Source organism: Myxocyprinus asiaticus, chromosome 24, assembly GCF_019703515.2.
Source record: "Myxocyprinus asiaticus isolate MX2 ecotype Aquarium Trade chromosome 24, UBuf_Myxa_2, whole genome shotgun sequence".
Taxonomy (NCBI): Eukaryota; Metazoa; Chordata; class Actinopteri; order Cypriniformes; family Catostomidae; genus Myxocyprinus; species Myxocyprinus asiaticus.
The window spans coordinates 2412578-2429815 of record NC_059367.1 but is presented as its reverse complement, the minus strand read 5'-3'; the positions used below and the strand labels follow the sequence as shown (position 1 = coordinate 2429815).

Genomic DNA, 17238 nt, shown 5'->3' with positions numbered 1-17238 from the left:
AATATAAATATATAACAAATAATATCTAAATACATATGCATTATTTATATTTAATCATAATTAATAATAATAATAATTATAATGTAGACCAACCCTAACTCAAACTCTAACCTTATAACATATGTGTGTGTATATAAAATTATACTGTGTCTGTATATTGTGTGTATATACCATGTTACATATTATATCATATTATATTTGGTACTATGATACATGGTAAATGGAACCTTTTGTAAAAAATAAATAAATAATTGTTTAATGCCTTGGTTGTGTATTTTATTATTATTATTATTATTATTATTATTATTATTATTATTATCATTATGTTGTTGTTGTTCAGTGTGTTGGGTTGGTCTTGCCCTGAGTGATCATATATAAACCCCCAGTATCTCAGGGAGGGAGGAGGGGGTTCTCTGTCACATGTTTTCTCCCCAGCGGAGGGGTACAAATAACCCCAACAGAGGGCCAGACTGCAAACGGATTTCTTCCACTCATTTCTAACACATTCATCTTCTGTGAGAGTGTTATAAGATATAGTGCGCGACAGTAATTAACCTCTGATAAAGCCAACAGGAGTGCGCTCGGCTCTATTTTCCCACGCGGAGGAGTGCGTCCCGGAGCTCAGATAAGTTGCTTAGAGTGAATCTGAGAGAGAGACAGCGAGCAGATACACGATCATTCACGGAATATTCGCGTCTAACGGATCTGCAGTTCAACAGTTCAGAGGAGGAGCACACAAACACACCTAACTCTTCATCTGCGCCCCTCATCTTCCTCCAATCCGTGTTGTCCGGCTCGTAGCTGTGGAGAATGGCCCAGAATTTACCCATCCGCTTCCAGGAGCATCTGCAGGTAAAATCGCAAACACTCACGCGGCAGATTTGCGGGTTTCCCAGCGTCACGTCTCGCGCAGACAAACTGTAAACACGCAACAATGTATCAGCGGCCTCGCCCGCGCGCTGCACTAACACACTGTTACAAGTTACACACTTCATACATAGTTGCATGACACATAAAAGAATACAGTTACATAGTTACAAGACATGGAACTCACAGAATTGGGTGATTTTGGAAAATAATACACAGTTGTATGACATTTAAAATAACAAATAGTTGCAAGACATATGTGAATAGATGCAAAGTTGTATAATGGAAAGGAATACATAGTTGCATGAAATGTTACAAACATAGTCGCATGATTTTGGAAAACAATGCATTGTTGCACAGTTGTTATATAGTTGCATGACATTTAATAGAATACAATTACATTGTTGCATTAAAAGCTACATTGCATGACTTTTAAAATAATTAATAGTTGCAAAACAGAGAATATATTGTTATAAAGTTGTATGGTGAAAATGAAAACAGTTGGCATGAAATGTTACATGCAGAGATGCATGATGTTTGGAAAACAACACATAGTTGCACAGTTGTTATATAGTTGCATGACATTTAATAGAATACAGAGTTAGCCTTCATGACACAGTCAGAACTGGGTGATTTTAGACACTAATACACAGTTACATTGTAGCTTTACAAGGTACACTGCATTACTTTTAAAATAATTAATAGCTGCAAGATACTGAATAAATAGTTACAAAGTTGCAAAGAAAAGGAAAACAGTTGGCATGAAATGTTTCATCCAGAATTACATGCATTTTGGAAAACAACACATATTAGTACGGTTGTTATAGTTGCATGACATTGAAAATAATACAGAGTTACGAGACATGGCACATACATAACTGGTTGAATACACAGTTATATTGTTGCATTGCAAGCAACATTGCTTGAGTTTTAAAATAATATTTGCAAGATGGAGTATGGTGGAAAGGAAAACATAGTTTGCATGAAATGTTACATACTGAGAAAACAATACTGTATATAATTGCACAGTTGATATACTGTATAGTTGCGTGGCATTTAAAAGAATACAGAGTTAAATAGTTACAAGACATGGCACATCCAGAATTGCATGACTTTAGAAAAGAATACACAGTTAGTTACATTGGTGCATTACAAGCTACATTGCATGGCATTAAAATAAATAGTTACAATACATGGGAAAGAATATACTAAGTTGAAGGAAAAGAATATATAGGTACAAAGATGTAAAATAGAAAGCAATACAGAGTTGCATGAAATGTGAAATACACGGTTGCATGAATTTGGTGTACAGTTGCTATACAGTTGCATGATATGTAAAAGAGTACCTCTCTATAGTGAGCTGTGAAATGAAAGCTCATCTGAAGTCACTATAGTGAGTTTTATTGATGATGTAACAGTTAATAATGTTTGGATGACTCTAAATAAAGCAGTCATGTGTGCACTGTAGAGAAACACTGAATTCTAGCCCCTCTTTATGAAAATAACTTAATACTTGCTGTTAATATGGAATGGTTTCACTGTCAAAAGAACCCTAAATAACACTTTCAAAGCTGACATTAAAATGACCACGTCTCTCCTCAAAAGTGAATTAGTAAGATGAACTTGTGTGTGGAATTTTGCTTTGGGAATGCACAGACAGTAAGTTCAGTCATGCAGTATTCTTCTCAGATAAAACAGTCTGCACAGAGCTGCTCTCAAAGCTGGAATATCAACCGTTCTCTGCTGTAAACTCTTTGTGCATTGGAGCAGCCATAGTTTTCCTATAATATTAAGATAAGATAGGAAACGCAGAATATTCCAAGGTTCTGATGACTCATCTTTCCAGTACATCAGATTGATTCTGACTGCATTAGCAGCAACACTAAACTACTGTGTTTGTTGTGCTATTCAAAGGCATGTTGTCTATCGGCTTGCTTCCATCACATTCAACTCATACTGCAAACACTCAGCTCAGCTAAAACATCATTTATTTTGCAGTAGACTCAGTATCGCTGGGGGGGTCATTGACAAATAAGGTTGTCCAAAGTAATAAAAAAGAGAAATCTTAAAAAAAAAAAAAAAGTCTAGTTTAAAACACGTCAAGTTCATAGAAATGTAATCTTTGTGCCCAATTTGGTTTCATACATTTAAAAAAAATATTTCTAGCATTAAAAAAAGAAAAGAAAAGAAAAGATTTAATGACTTGTTAATGTTAAGTGGTGTAGCCATTAAGTAAAAGGTATTAAAATACTTTCCTTGTGCCTAGAATGCATGAGAGTGTGCACAACTTAATCAACTGTAATTCACTAAATTATATATAATTTTTTTTTTTTTTTTTAAATATTCAAACATATTTTTCAAGGTAAAAAAATGTTTTTTATTTTTTTTATTTTTATTTATTTTTTTTATTATTATTATTAATTATTTATTTATTTTTTACAAATGTCATGATTTTTTTAAGTCAAAAATATCAAGAAGTTTTCTCAGGGTTACACCACATGACCTGAACCAAATATGCCTTTTCATAATGTCAAAATATATGATATTTTTTAAAAATCTTCATGCATTTTATTTTTATTTTATATTTTGTCACATGACAACAAAATGTCAACCTACTGTACATTTTGGTTAAACCACATGACTTTGATTTGGTGGACAAAAGCTTTCCAAATATTTTTAATATTTTAAAACAAAATAATAATAATAATTTTATATACAATTATTTATATAATAATAAATAAATAATTTTATTTTTCAAGAATTTCAGCTTTTAATGAATTCCTTTTTAGACTTTGAACTCAACAATTGTTTTGTATGAATTGCATTTTTTTATGTATTTTTGAATAACTAATAATAAAATAATATTTTGTACTTTGGAGCATTCTTATGAACTTCCTGTAATTTATCCAAAGATTTTTAAAACGGATTTTCACGAATCCTATTCTCGATTACCCTAGTCGTCATTACATGAAATATTTCTGGACTGTAACTCATCATCTCCATTAGAATTCATTCCCCTGTGTTAAAATGTGCTGTCTGGGGTTGGTGGATCCGTTGGAAACAATGGCACAGTGTTATTTGTGTGTTAATAGAGACGAGGCCTCACTGCTGTGCCAAACACTAATGAAGTTTCATTCTACACGTCTTTCATACTGACAGACACTCTAATATTCTCTTCCAGTTGAGAGTTAATCCACAGAAGAAATGTGTGTCAGTCCCTCAGTCTGTCCCCGTCTCACCTTTTCACAGGCTGTTTTATTTGTTTTCTCGGTCGTTCACAGAATGCTTTGGATTCCTCTAAACACATCTGGAATTCACTCTTAGTTGATTGAAAGCAGATGCTCGCAGTCTCATTTAGATTTAAAGCTAGTTTAAAGGGATTTGAAATGAGATTTTATCTGATATATTCATGGTGTGTCTCTTAAAGATGCTGTTCTAGGAATCATCATTGTCTCTTTTTGATTTCTCTTTCTCTCTCCTGTTGTATCCGGGTCTCAGACGTGCAGCCGGTGCAGTTAGGTGAAAGAATGCCAAGAATCTGCAGCCGGCAGACTTTGGGCCTCAAGCAGCTCCGAGTTTTGTCTTGTTTCTTTTCTAGATCAACAGTCATTTACTGCTGGATTATACTGATGCAGTTTTACCTCAAATGGAAATAACTGTTCACGGTCTCACGGGTTACTAAATAAATAGACACATAGTTCATTCAACTCTTGCCATAAGAATAATATGTGAAATTAGAAAAGTTCTTCAAGTCAAACTTGAAAATTGGCATGGCTAAGCCTTCTTTGAAAGAAAAAAAAAAAAAAAACATAAATATATATATATATATATATATATATATATATATATATATATATATATATATATGTATAGTATAGATAGATAGATACAAATATATATAGAGATAGACAGACAGACAGACAGACAGACAGATAGATAGATACAAATATATAGATATAGATAGATACATAGATAGATAGAGACAAATAGATAGATAGATAGATAGATAGAAGCAGATAGATAGATAGATAGAGATAGATAGATAGATAGATAGATAGATAGATAGATAGATTCAGATATATAGATAGAAATAGATAGATTCAGATAGATAGAGACAAATAGATAGATAGATAGATTCAGATGGATACAAATAGATAGATAGATAGATAGATGATACAAATAGATAGATAGATAGATCGATACAAATAGATAGATAGATAGATACAGATAGATAGATAGATAGAAACAAATAGATAGATAGACACAAATAGATAGATAGATAAATATATAGGTACAAATAGATAGATAGATACAAATAGATAGATAGACACAAATAGATAGATAGATAGATTCAGATAGATAGATAGATAGAAATAGATAGATACAGATAGATAGTGTTGGGACTCATGTATTCAGATAGAAAACAAAGGCAGGCCTAACACAGTCGTAAAACCTAACTCAGGCCCCCACATACCAAGTCGTAAATCTTACTGATAAAAACCGCGCCAAAATCAAACAAAGGGAGTCCAAAACAGACTACAAATCCCATGAAGCCTTGCTCACTAAAGGATCGAACTCTCAACTCCTATTGGATGAGGCACACAACAGAACGTCCCTCAAACATGACATCATCAGGACTAGAAATATCTCTGAAATGCTTCCGGGATTTGCTTCCAGCAACTTTGTTCGCCGTGTATAGACGTAGCTCATCGCTGCTGTCAGGTGCAACCTCATGGCAACCTCAAGGAAGTAACGTCCGACTTGAAACTGTGGCCATACAATCTCCATCTCGCTGGACGAGTTGAGATTACTCTGTGTTCAACCGAACACTCTAACGGATCCGAAGGAGACCACCGTGCAATCCGCATCTTCACCCGTTTGCCTACAGAAGTGAAGAGATTAAAGATTTCTCTTCCATCTTCAATCAAGTCGACATTTCTGATTTCTCCGCCAGCCCACCGAGAATCAGCAGCCGTGCCCGCCGACAGAGCGAGGAAACGGCCTCCTGTCACCACCCGAGCCTCGAGGAACCGAGTCTGAGTTAAAGGACGGATGAACACACATTCTGCATCCTCATGCGATTCAAGTAAGAGGTTACGTCTGGGCAGAGATAGAATATTATAGTGTGTTATTCTTGTGTTTCAAGGTTTTTGCTTGTACAGTTTACGAACCGCCATGTCCGCTCATTATTAATACTCAGGGTATTAATTATCACGAATATGATTTGCTGTATTGTGGTCCAACCAGATTGGACTGTTGTGCATTTTCGCCATCATGGGTGAAACCGGCAAACTGAGTTTATCCATTAAAGAATCAAAGAACGCGGGACTGTTTACGAGCCGTTCACCGCGTCTCTGAGTGATAAACTAACAGCGGCTTTGGGGCCGTCACTTAATTCTCTCATACTAACCACACACACACACGCGACCCCTCACAAACATTCTGGCACACATTTTTGGCTCGTAGATAGCTTCGTGCTAAAGCTCTGTCCCTAAGCTATCGTACAAGCGGATACACGCGGTAACTGGTAGACGCCATTGACTGGTTTCTCTCCACCCACATTTGCGGCCATATTCCCTGGCCGGAAGTCTCGCGTGACATACTCTCCACGAGAGTCACATCTGCCATTTTGTGCACGTCCCTCCTTACACACACACACACACACACACACACACACACACACTCGCTCTCACAAACACACACCCTCATGTGTTATAGCATTATTTTTATTTCCATATCTAATCATATCACTGATTAGTTTGTAGTTGTAAGTCGGAAGTTTATTGGCTGCATTGTATTAATTATTAATTGATATTACTGTATAAATAAACTTTTGTTTATATTACAAAGAGAAGTGTTTTGGTTTGTTTTGCATACACCTGTGTTATGCTGACGGGATGTCAGTGCTCGGATTCAAGCCTTCATTCATTGTTTTTTTCCCGAAAATCGATATTCTTCGGAAGTCGATTTTCCTAAGAAACAATCTAATATTGAGACTGTTTTAATATTCGGTTATTAGTCCCTGATTTCAGGGTGGTGCCCCGTCAATGTTAATCCTTATTAATATTCTATTGATTTTCGATAATTGATAATTATCTTTGATGATTGTTGAATTTGAATGATCAATAAGCTAGTGTTAACTTTAATTAATGTTTCATCAATGTTAACAATTAACGATTATCTTTGATAATTGTTGATTTAAAGGATTAAAAAAGCTAACATTGATTCTTATCAATGTTCTATTGATTTTAATAATTAATAATTATCTTTGATAATTATTAATTATTGCTAATAACCAAACCCGCTCCTAAACGTAGCACACTACATTTACTGGAGCCCCATATGAGGTTTTAATGAGTTAGATTCAATTAATTAATTTAAATATTAATTAATAACTAAAGAAATAATTATTAATTATTTCTGATAGTAACACTGATCTAAACAACCAGTAAAGCCCTACAATAGATATATAGATACAGATAGATAGATAGATAGATACATACAGATAGATAGATAGAGACAGACAGACAGATAGAGACAGACAGACAGACAGATAGATAGATAGACAGATACATAGATAGATAGATAGATAGATAGATAAATAGATTGACTGATTAAAGGCCTTGCCGATTAAAGGGTTTGTTTACATTTGAATTTTTGACGTTTGGCGTTTGAATTAACGAGCATTCCGTTGGCCCGTTTGAACATTCTGTCCGTGTAAGTCTATGGGTTTTTTCAAATATTTGATCATCCACTGTGTGAAAACCGTAAGTGCGACTAGTTAGAAGAGACATAACACACTATTCCAGAACATTCTGAAGGTCTGTGCCAAGTTTGGTGGATGTAGCTTGAAAGCTCTAAGAGAAGTTAGTGTTTTGATTTTTTGACATTTTGGTCTTGGTTTTGAAATTTTGAAAAAGAAAAAAACAAACCTACGGCAAATTTGTAACAGTCTTTTGGCTTCATTAAGCCAACATAATAATAATAATAAAAGACAAAGTTATATAAACAGTCAACAATTTATTATTAAAAATGATTGGAATAAGCAGTTCCTTCAGCAAATGTAATATAGAACGTGAGGTCACAGATTCAACAGCGACTTTGAATGCAGTCAATCCTATTAGAATTTAGAATTGAAACTTTCCATTTCATAATTTATTCTACTATATGTCATTGTGCTCTTGTGTGATCTCATTTAGGGTTATTTTTGCAGTGTCATTTGTCTCTGCCCTGATTGGCTGGTGATGTTGAGCTGTAACCCAATAAGACTCAGCTAATGAAGTTATGAGCAGGAAGATGGAACATATTCATCAACAACATAAACCCAGTCACATAACAGCGACCTTTCTCATATATGAAATACCGCCTCCACACGCATGTACACACATCTGAAATGTAACAAATCATGTTTGTTATGTACATTGTCTCTCATCTGAAACGTAACGTTTCTCTGAAAATCTTTGCTTTGGTTTCCAGTGAGAGTGAGGTCTGGACGGATTTTCTGGAAACTGGATCTCGATGTTCTTTGACTGGATCTTTGAATCATACTAATGCATTAAAGAGCATAACACTAGATATGATAATGTCAACAGTATAAATAATTAATGTTAGAATGCATACTGCTCTCACGTTGTCTCTTACCTCAATGTCAATTTTAAATTTAGTGTGCTGTATGAACATGACAAAAAAATTTACTTTTCTATTCATCTTTTAGGGACTACTGTATGTTAACAGTCAGTAATAAAACAAGAATTAGGAAGCAAATTACAAGCAATGAAAACAAGAGAACAATGATACAAATTAATAATATGAAATAAAAATGTAACATAAAACTGATTTTATTATTGGTCTTCACTGTATAATTAAAATGCATTAATACTGGCAGCCTGGGTAGCTGGTGCTGGCTACCACCCCTGGAGTCGCGAGTTCGAATCCAGGGTGTGCTGAGTGACTCCAGCCAAGTCTCCTAAACAACCAAATTGGCCCGGTTGCTAGGGAGGGTCGAGTCACATGGGGTAACCTCCTCGTGGTCACTATAATGTGGTTCTCGCTCTCGGTGGGGTGCGTGGTGAGTTGTGCGTGGATGCCGCGGAGAATAGCGTGAAGCCTCCACACGCGCTACATCTCCACGGTAACGCGCTCAACAAGCCACGTGATAAGATACACGGATTGACGGTCTCAGACGCGGAGGCAACTGAGATTCGTCCTCCACCACCCGGATTGAGGCGAGTCACCACGCCACCACGAGGATCTGAAGGGGAGAAAAAAATACAAATAAAAATGCATTAACACTTTTTAAAGCTACTAAAGTGATCCAGCCAAGAGCAGTGAGTGGTTTTCTCATGTTCTTGTTATTGTTGTTTGATTAATATTAATGACATACTAGACAGTGGCAGGTTTATTAGGCTGCATTTACACTGCAAGCCCGATATTTTGATAGAAATCTGCTTTTGTCCCACTGTTTACATTCGATTAGACACAACTGACTGGCCGATTTATACTTTTGTGTCGAACCTACGGCGTAGGCTACGCATAGTTACGGCGGTTACGGTGTAGACTACAGCCTAGCCCAATGTGCACGTCTTCAAAAATGTATCTGCACGTTGCGTCAACGCAGATGACAGCAGCTGTGATTGGTCCGCTGTGTTACCAGAGACCGCCCACCAGCATGACATCTACGGTAGCAGCACATTTTCTCCAAGTTTATTTGATCTATTCATTTGTATCCACTGATCGGTGATTGTGTCGCATTGTGTTTGGACCCGTTTCATTTTTTGTGAGCATCTGCTGTTTTTATATTCTGTTTATATCATGAAAAAGCGACAAAAAGACACATCTGTTTACAGCTTATAAACTCTGTGCTTTTTTTGGGGGTCTTTCACGCTATATACTCTATGTCTGATATATGATTGAAACAATATTTGTCGTAATCTACTCGAGACCTTTCCAATCTGAATGATGTTTGACCGTATGGTGTACAGTAAATAATCATATTTCATAAGTTATGAAAACAAACCACTTCTTCAGCAGATTTAAAAAAGCACCTCTTTAGAGTTATTTTGCTGAAATACATAGTAAAGATTTTATGCTTTAAAATGAAACCCATTGTGTGTTGGTCAAGCAAGCAGTTATTGATTAATTTTAATATTTTTTCAGCACGGAGAGTTGTGAGAAAGTATGCCAGAATACAGTATTTATTTATTATTATTTAAGCGACTCAAATGCAATTATACAGTCTGTGCCTGATTTATTGTCTCTCTGCATTGCAGGCAACATGTATATGTAAGGAGTCGTTGCTGAGATGAGACGGGAGACGTAGGATCTAATTGCAAGCTTTAATGAAGATGATAAAAGAGAAACAAACAAACAAACGTGAACTCAAATAACAACACACAAGAACTGACAAAGGAATGCAAAAACTAGAGGGTGTATATACAAACAAGAGCTAATGAGGGAATGGAAAACAGGTGAGAATGATCGGGAACAGATGGCAGTGATGAAGGCAGAGCATACTGGGAAACATAGTCTGGGGGAAACACTTCAAAATAAGAGTCCTAGGAAACACGAGGGAGACAGACTGTGACAGTATAATAAATAATATGTACCTAAATACCAAATACGTTGTTTTTTTATGAACCAACGCAGAACTATAAATGCAAATCAAAGCGTTGGCCAATACACGGAGCATACGGCATATGTTCGACACAGAAGTATAAACCGGCCTTAATTCCTCACCAAGATGGTAATTTTCATGGAATTTTAAAGTGCATTTTACCATAGGGGGTCTGGGTAGCTCAGTGGTAAAAGACGCTGGCTATCACCCCTGGAGTTCGCTAGTTCACTAGTTCGAATCCCAGGGCGTGCTGAGTGACTCCAGCCAGGTCTCCTAAGCAACCAATTTGGCCCGGTTGCTAGGGAGGGTAGAGTCACATGGGGTAACCTCCTCATGGTCACCATAATGTGGTTTGTTCTCAGTGGGGCACGTGGTAAGGTGAGCATGGATGCCATGGAGAATAACGTGAAGCCTCCACATGCACTATGTCTCCGTGGCAACGTGCTCAACAAGCCACGTGATAAGATGCACATGTTGACGGTCTCGGACACAGAGGCAGCTGAGATTCATCCTCCACCACCCAGATTGAGGCAAATCACTACACCACCACAAGGACTTGGAATTGGGCATTCCAAACTGGGAGAAAAAGGGGGGAAAAAAATGACTTTTTACCACTTAGGTGCTCATCATTGCAACTCTCAGAAATGATCGGGTTCAGAAATTAGGAAATAAAAAGTGATATTGTGAAATCTACCATCTGTCCGTCCTTCCTTCCTTCCTTCTTTCTGTCTGTTTATCCACTGTATCCCTTGCTCTCTTACTGTTTTAATGTGATTACTGAAAGAATATAAACACATCATTTGCAAATACAGAGAGAGAGTGAGAATATTAGTCTTTCCTCTGTGTCTCTGCTTCATTCATCAAATACTGCATCTGGACAGTCAGGAAATTACCTTATCTCCTCTGCCTCTGTGTGTGTGTGTGTGTGTGTGTGTTGGATTTCTTCTTCAGCACTGGTATATTTTTTGCACTTGTTTTGACTAGAAACAAGTTAATAACAAGTGAAAAAAAACATACATTAAGACAAAATACACTCTCTCTCAAAAACCTAAACATCTTATTCAGCATTGCTTTTAAAACACGGTAAAGTAAATGTGTCTTGTTTTTAAAGAGGTCATGACATGAGGAATCAAGTGTTCCATCATCTTTTGGCATATACAGTACAAGGTCATTGTACTATTAAAACATACGGCCAGAACAACTTGTTTTCTACTTCCTCTACATTGTGATGTCACTGTGGTTGACATTTGCGTCAAATAATTTTGCCCCTAAAAACGTTTTTTTCTAAAGTTAGTGTGCTTGTTTACCAAGTGCAGAAAAGTGTCAGTGAAGAGCATGAGATGAAATATGAGACAAAACAACAAAAAATCAAGGGAAATATACATTTTTTTATTGGCATCTCTTCGCCAAATTACACAAAAAGAGTTAAGATGCTAAAATGTTATCTATGAAATTAACTTTATCAAGACAAAAAAGTCGATCATTTTATTTGAAAACCGTAAAAAATGTCATTTCCATCAGCGTGGAAATGACACTGTGGTGGGAATTTTCATGACTTGAATGACATAAATCTCCTGTGATGCATGTACATACACTGTTGGACATTGTTAGTAGACATTAAATAAACTAGTGAGAGTGTGAAAAATGTTTCCACAGTGCTAAAAGTGCCCGAAGTTGAAGAAACATCCATAAATGGCTGAAATTAAGCAAAACCAAGCTAAAGCAACTGTTAAAATGTTAGAACTGCTTGATGAGTTTGTATAAGGGGTTAAAGGTCATTCGTGTCATGTGTGTCTCTTTCGTCCTCCAGCTGCAGACTCTGGGAGTGAATGCGGCCAGCATCGGCTTTAGCTGTTTGACGATGGAGTCCGACCGCTTCATCTGCATCAGAGAGAAGGTGGGCGAACAGAACCAGGTGGTCATCATCGACCTGAGCGACCCCACCAACCCGATCCGACGGCCCATAACAGCAGACAGCGCCATCATGAACCCCGCCAGCAAAGTCATTGCGCTGAAAGGTGCCGATCCGCACAATTTTATTAGGTCTATTTATATATTTTCTGAAATGCTTTTGTAACTACAGACTCTAACTAATAAACGTTTTCTCACTGCTTTCTGCTCTTGTTAAAGATGGTAAGTTTGTCCATAACTCGCTTTTCTGGAATGATGCCTGTCAATCATTGTGGTTTGATCAATGTGTGAGAACATACATATACTCTGTCTCATATGTATGTGAAAACCATGTGTCTTTTAACATATAAGCAGGCCAGGTCTAATGACTGTGATTCCTCAGATGAGTTCTTTGTTTCTGTGTTTGTACACTCAGTTGATATGATGCCGTATTTTAGGATATTAAAATTCATATTAAGGCTGTTTGTAAAGAGATCTGAGGCCAGACTTTACATTCAGGAATGACAATATGCACCAAGGTTACACAGGAAAAAACTAATACAGAAACTGAATAAAAATTCAAAGTAGTAATTTTCATAAGATAAAAATTAACCCCTTAAACTCTGGTGAATTTTTGGGCTGCCGCCCACAATTTTTGACACTCAAATTTAAAAGCTCACCATTCACACATACTGTGGAGTACTTGCAAAATAAATTGGTCTCATTTTTTCAGAAATCCTCCCAAATAAAAAAAGACTCAAATTATTCATAAATAATATTGTATGTGTTTATAATCTTATGATAAACAGAAAGTGTTTTAGAGAAAAAAAGATTTTTACAATCACAATATACAGATCTGAAATGTAGGTGGCGCTCTAACACATTTTTAGCCCTCACAGATGTGCTCGTCCATAGACATTCAGTCTAATTTTCAGTTCATGCACCACCATCAATGTTTCATTGAATATCTCGGCCTCTGAGTGGACTAGAAGCTCAATCTAGGTGTCATTAGAAAGCTGAGGTCCTCCCCTTTTTGCGACGATGTATAACATTTTCTCATCAGTAGTCAAAAACATAACTTTGTTTAGCATGCTTTTCCTGCTGGATGGCACATTTTGTTCTGGAAATATAAGGCCATGTCCACACTAATACGTTTTCATTTGAAAACAAATCTTTTTAGTTTTGGCCTTTCGTCCACACTGAGACGGCATTTTTAAAAGCAAAACGGAACGCTTTTCGAAAACGCTGTCACAAGTGGATAAATTTGAAAACACGTTGTTGTGGACAGGGAAGACAATCTAAAAACGATGGCGAATTTGTTGTCATGTGATGCAGTCATGTGATCCATTCAACCCAAAAAAATGAAGATGGCGGTCCACATTGTTGTGGCGTTATTGTGCCTGTTCTTCACTTTCAGAGCATTTTTAAGATAAATGTTACTTTGTACAACCTTCACAATGCATTCCTTCCTAGGTGACACAAAGTTTACTTGGAATTACTTTCTGGTGACGAAACATGAGGACAATTGCGTTTCAGCCCGTACATGGAACGGCAGTTTTTCAGCATGTGCAGTAAGGGGTTTTAAGTGTTTTCATACATTTTAGTGCGGATGAGCAACTTTTGGAAAATGCTTGAAAATGGCAGTGTGAGTGGGGGGCCTGGGTAGCACAGCGAATATTGACGCTGACTACCACCCTTGAAGTCACGAGTTCGAATCCAGGGTGTGCTGAGTGACTCCAGCCAGGTCTCCTAACAACCAAATTGGCTCAGTTGCTAGGGAGGGTAGAGTCACATGGGGTAACCTCCTCATGGTCGCTATAATGTGGTTATCGCTCTCAATGGGGCACGTGGTAAGTTGTGCTAGGTCGTGGAGAGTAGCATGAGCCTCCACATGCTGTGAGTCTCCGCGATGTCATGCACAACAAGCCACATGATAAGATGCTCGGATTGATGGTCTCAGATGCGGAGGAAACTGAGACTTGTCCTCCACCACCCGGATTGAGGTGAGTAACTGCGCCACCACGAGGACCTACTAAGTAGTGGGAATTGGGCATTCCAAATTGGGAGAATAAGGGATAGAAAAAAAAGAAAAAGAAAATGGCAGTGTGGACAGAGAGCGTTTTGAAAACTAAAATGCCATTTTCAAATCTGGATTAATGTGGACATGGCCTAAGATATAACATTAGATTATTCAGCCAAGCAAGCTCACAGACAAGTAAAAAATGGCAAATTTTCTAGAAAACTCCCTAAGGTAAAAGCAGATATAAAGTTTTTGGCTTTCAGCAGAAGTGATCGGCAAAATCTTTCGAACTGTGGCATTAGTGCAACAAAATAAACTGGACAGTCACATTCCTGAGAATGAGAGCTTTCATTTGATATATGATATGTCAATTTAGGTGCTATGTGAAAATCTTTTATTTTCATATAAAAAGTTCCCTCTAGGGGGCGCTAAATTTCAACGTGAATATTTTGAGGCCTTATTTTGTTATTTTAAGTAACATAAATGCAGAAGTGATGGTTATCTCTGAGAAGTTCAGATTCTAAGCTTTTTTTATTTTTAATTATAATTTTTTATTTTTTATTTTATCCCCTTTTTTCTCCCAATTTTGGAATGCCCAATGCCCACTACTACGATTAATGCACTATTAAGCAAACTGAAACCAAACTGATCTGATACACACGACTGGCTCTTTAAATGGCTAGAGTGTCAGTCTTATTATTACTCATCATGAAAATAGTTTCCTCATCTTATTCTGTGGAATAGCTGCATTTCACAAGAATGTTGGTTAGATATGGCCTGTATGTTTGATAAAGCTCTCACATTCCAGTCCATCCAGCTATCTCGATTCGCCCCTTCTTAAGTCGCCCATCACATTCTCACCACAAACTCATTTGACATGCAAAGCTTTATTAGCATTGGTGTTTACGATCTGTGTTTCTGGTGTAATCGATAAGCAGTATCATTATTACTGTCCCATTTGTGTTTGTGATGAACAAAGGCAAAATTTAGACATTTAATATCAGATATAATCGTCAATTAATGCAGGAAATAATTTTTCATATTCAGTAACGATTTTGTGATGGGAAACATTGCTTTCGACTCTATTTACTTTCTTAATAGATGTTTCTGGTCTTATTGTGAACAATTAATAAATGCACATTATTCCAAAGAAATAATAAAGTCTAAATAATCCTTCATTTCCTTTTCAGCTGACGTCAACTAATAAATAAAATTAAATTAAATAATTTCTCATTGAATATCCTGTTTCGGCCTCCCAGCCTTTTTGGTTTATAAATAAGCTTGCATTTTGAAATGAGCAGTTTTATTTTTTCCTTTATATATTTATGTCATAACTTACACCTTTAAATGTACATTTAAAAGTGTTTCTTTAATCTGAAATATGTCAAACTTTGAAAGTAAATGGTTTGTTAACGCCCTTTCATGTTGACTTTTAAAGTAAAGCATTACTCCTGATAAAGAGTAAATAATTATGTTACATTGTTGTTTTTTATGGAAAGTAAGTAACAAGATAGATACTTTTGTGCTATAAGCTATTTCTCTAGAGATGGAAAAACGAAAGAAATAACACGTTTATAAATAATATAAAAATAATATTATTTTAGTAATATTACTTCTGAAGTAATCTGAATACATAACATGCATTACATGTAAAAACTGCTGATATGAAGTGGAGTGATTATAGGTCAATATAAAAGGATAATAACGTCTACATGTCAAAGGTCAAATGTCAGAGTCACTTCTCTCTCTCTCTGTCCTCACAGCGGCTCGGACGCTCCAGATCTTCAACATGGAGATGAGGAGTAAAGTTAAAGCTCACACCATGACAGATGAAGTGTTGTTCTGGAAGTGGATCTCTGTGAACACGATCGCCCTGGTTACTGACACTGCCGTTTACCATTGGAGCATGGAGGGAGACTCTCAGCCAATCAAAATGTTTGATCGCCATGCCAGTTTGGCAGGATGTCAGATTATCAACTACAGAACAGACGAACAGCAGAAATGGCTGCTACTCATAGGAATATCAGCACAGGTGTGTGTATGTTGGTAATACTTCATCTTTTAGTAACTCACAATTTCACTTTGAAGTAAGGACGCACAATATCGGTATGGCCACACAGAATCTGCACACTTTGGCACAATTGTGGGTGAAAATTTGCATAATTCTGCAGAATGGATGTAAAATGGTAAAACATTCGCATAATTCTGTAGTTGAAAATTCTGTGCAGGTGTATATATCGGTGACTGCATGGGTCAATATTAGTGATTTTTTTTTCATTATCAAAGTTGTTGATATTGGGAGGCCGATAATATGAGGCCTAATTTCTTTCTATGTTCTAATATTGTAATGTGTTTTTGCGGCAGTCCGTGCTATTATTATCTGTGTCTCGCACTGGGGCGCCGACTTAGGCAGCATCTTTCTGGTTTTTTTGTTGTTGTTTTTTTGTATTTTTAAGACGCCTTGTGAGGTTAAAAAGAACTTCAACTGTTAAAACGCGTCTCAAGACACCTGCGTTCGTGGGGACATTCTATAACGCTTAACGTAAAAATGCTTAACGTGGCTTAATGTACTAAGACAGTGAAATTGGAGGACCAAATTCATTATGCACCTTAATGATGATGCTTACTATATACATTCAAGCAGATGAGCCCACAAACACAACGTGCAAAGTTGCACCTTAAGCGTTTTCCTTCCATAGAAAACGTTATTAAGAAAATGCTTAACGTGGCTTAATGTACTAAGACAGTGATATTTTAAGACCATATTCAGTATGCACCTTATTGATGATGCATACTATGTACATTCAAGCAGATGAGCCCATTTTGCACATTGCGTTGAGATTGTGGG

The 17238-nt window shown here is 36.6% G+C and overlaps 1 protein-coding gene across 2 annotated transcripts in view; it reads left to right on the top strand.

Annotated features, from left to right (window-relative positions):
- The first annotated feature begins 473 nt into the window (after window positions 1-473).
- cltcl1 (clathrin, heavy chain-like 1) overlaps window positions 474-17238 on the top strand; it is a 66392-nt gene continuing 49627 nt past the window's right edge. For both annotated transcript variants that reach the window (XM_051652647.1, XM_051652646.1), the window contains exons 1-3: window positions 474-852; window positions 12291-12498; window positions 16154-16422. In XM_051652647.1, coding sequence (XP_051508607.1) covers window positions 811-852; window positions 12291-12498; window positions 16154-16422 — 519 coding nt within the window. In that variant the 5' untranslated portion in view covers window positions 474-810. The remainder of the gene's footprint in view (window positions 853-12290; window positions 12499-16153; window positions 16423-17238) is intronic.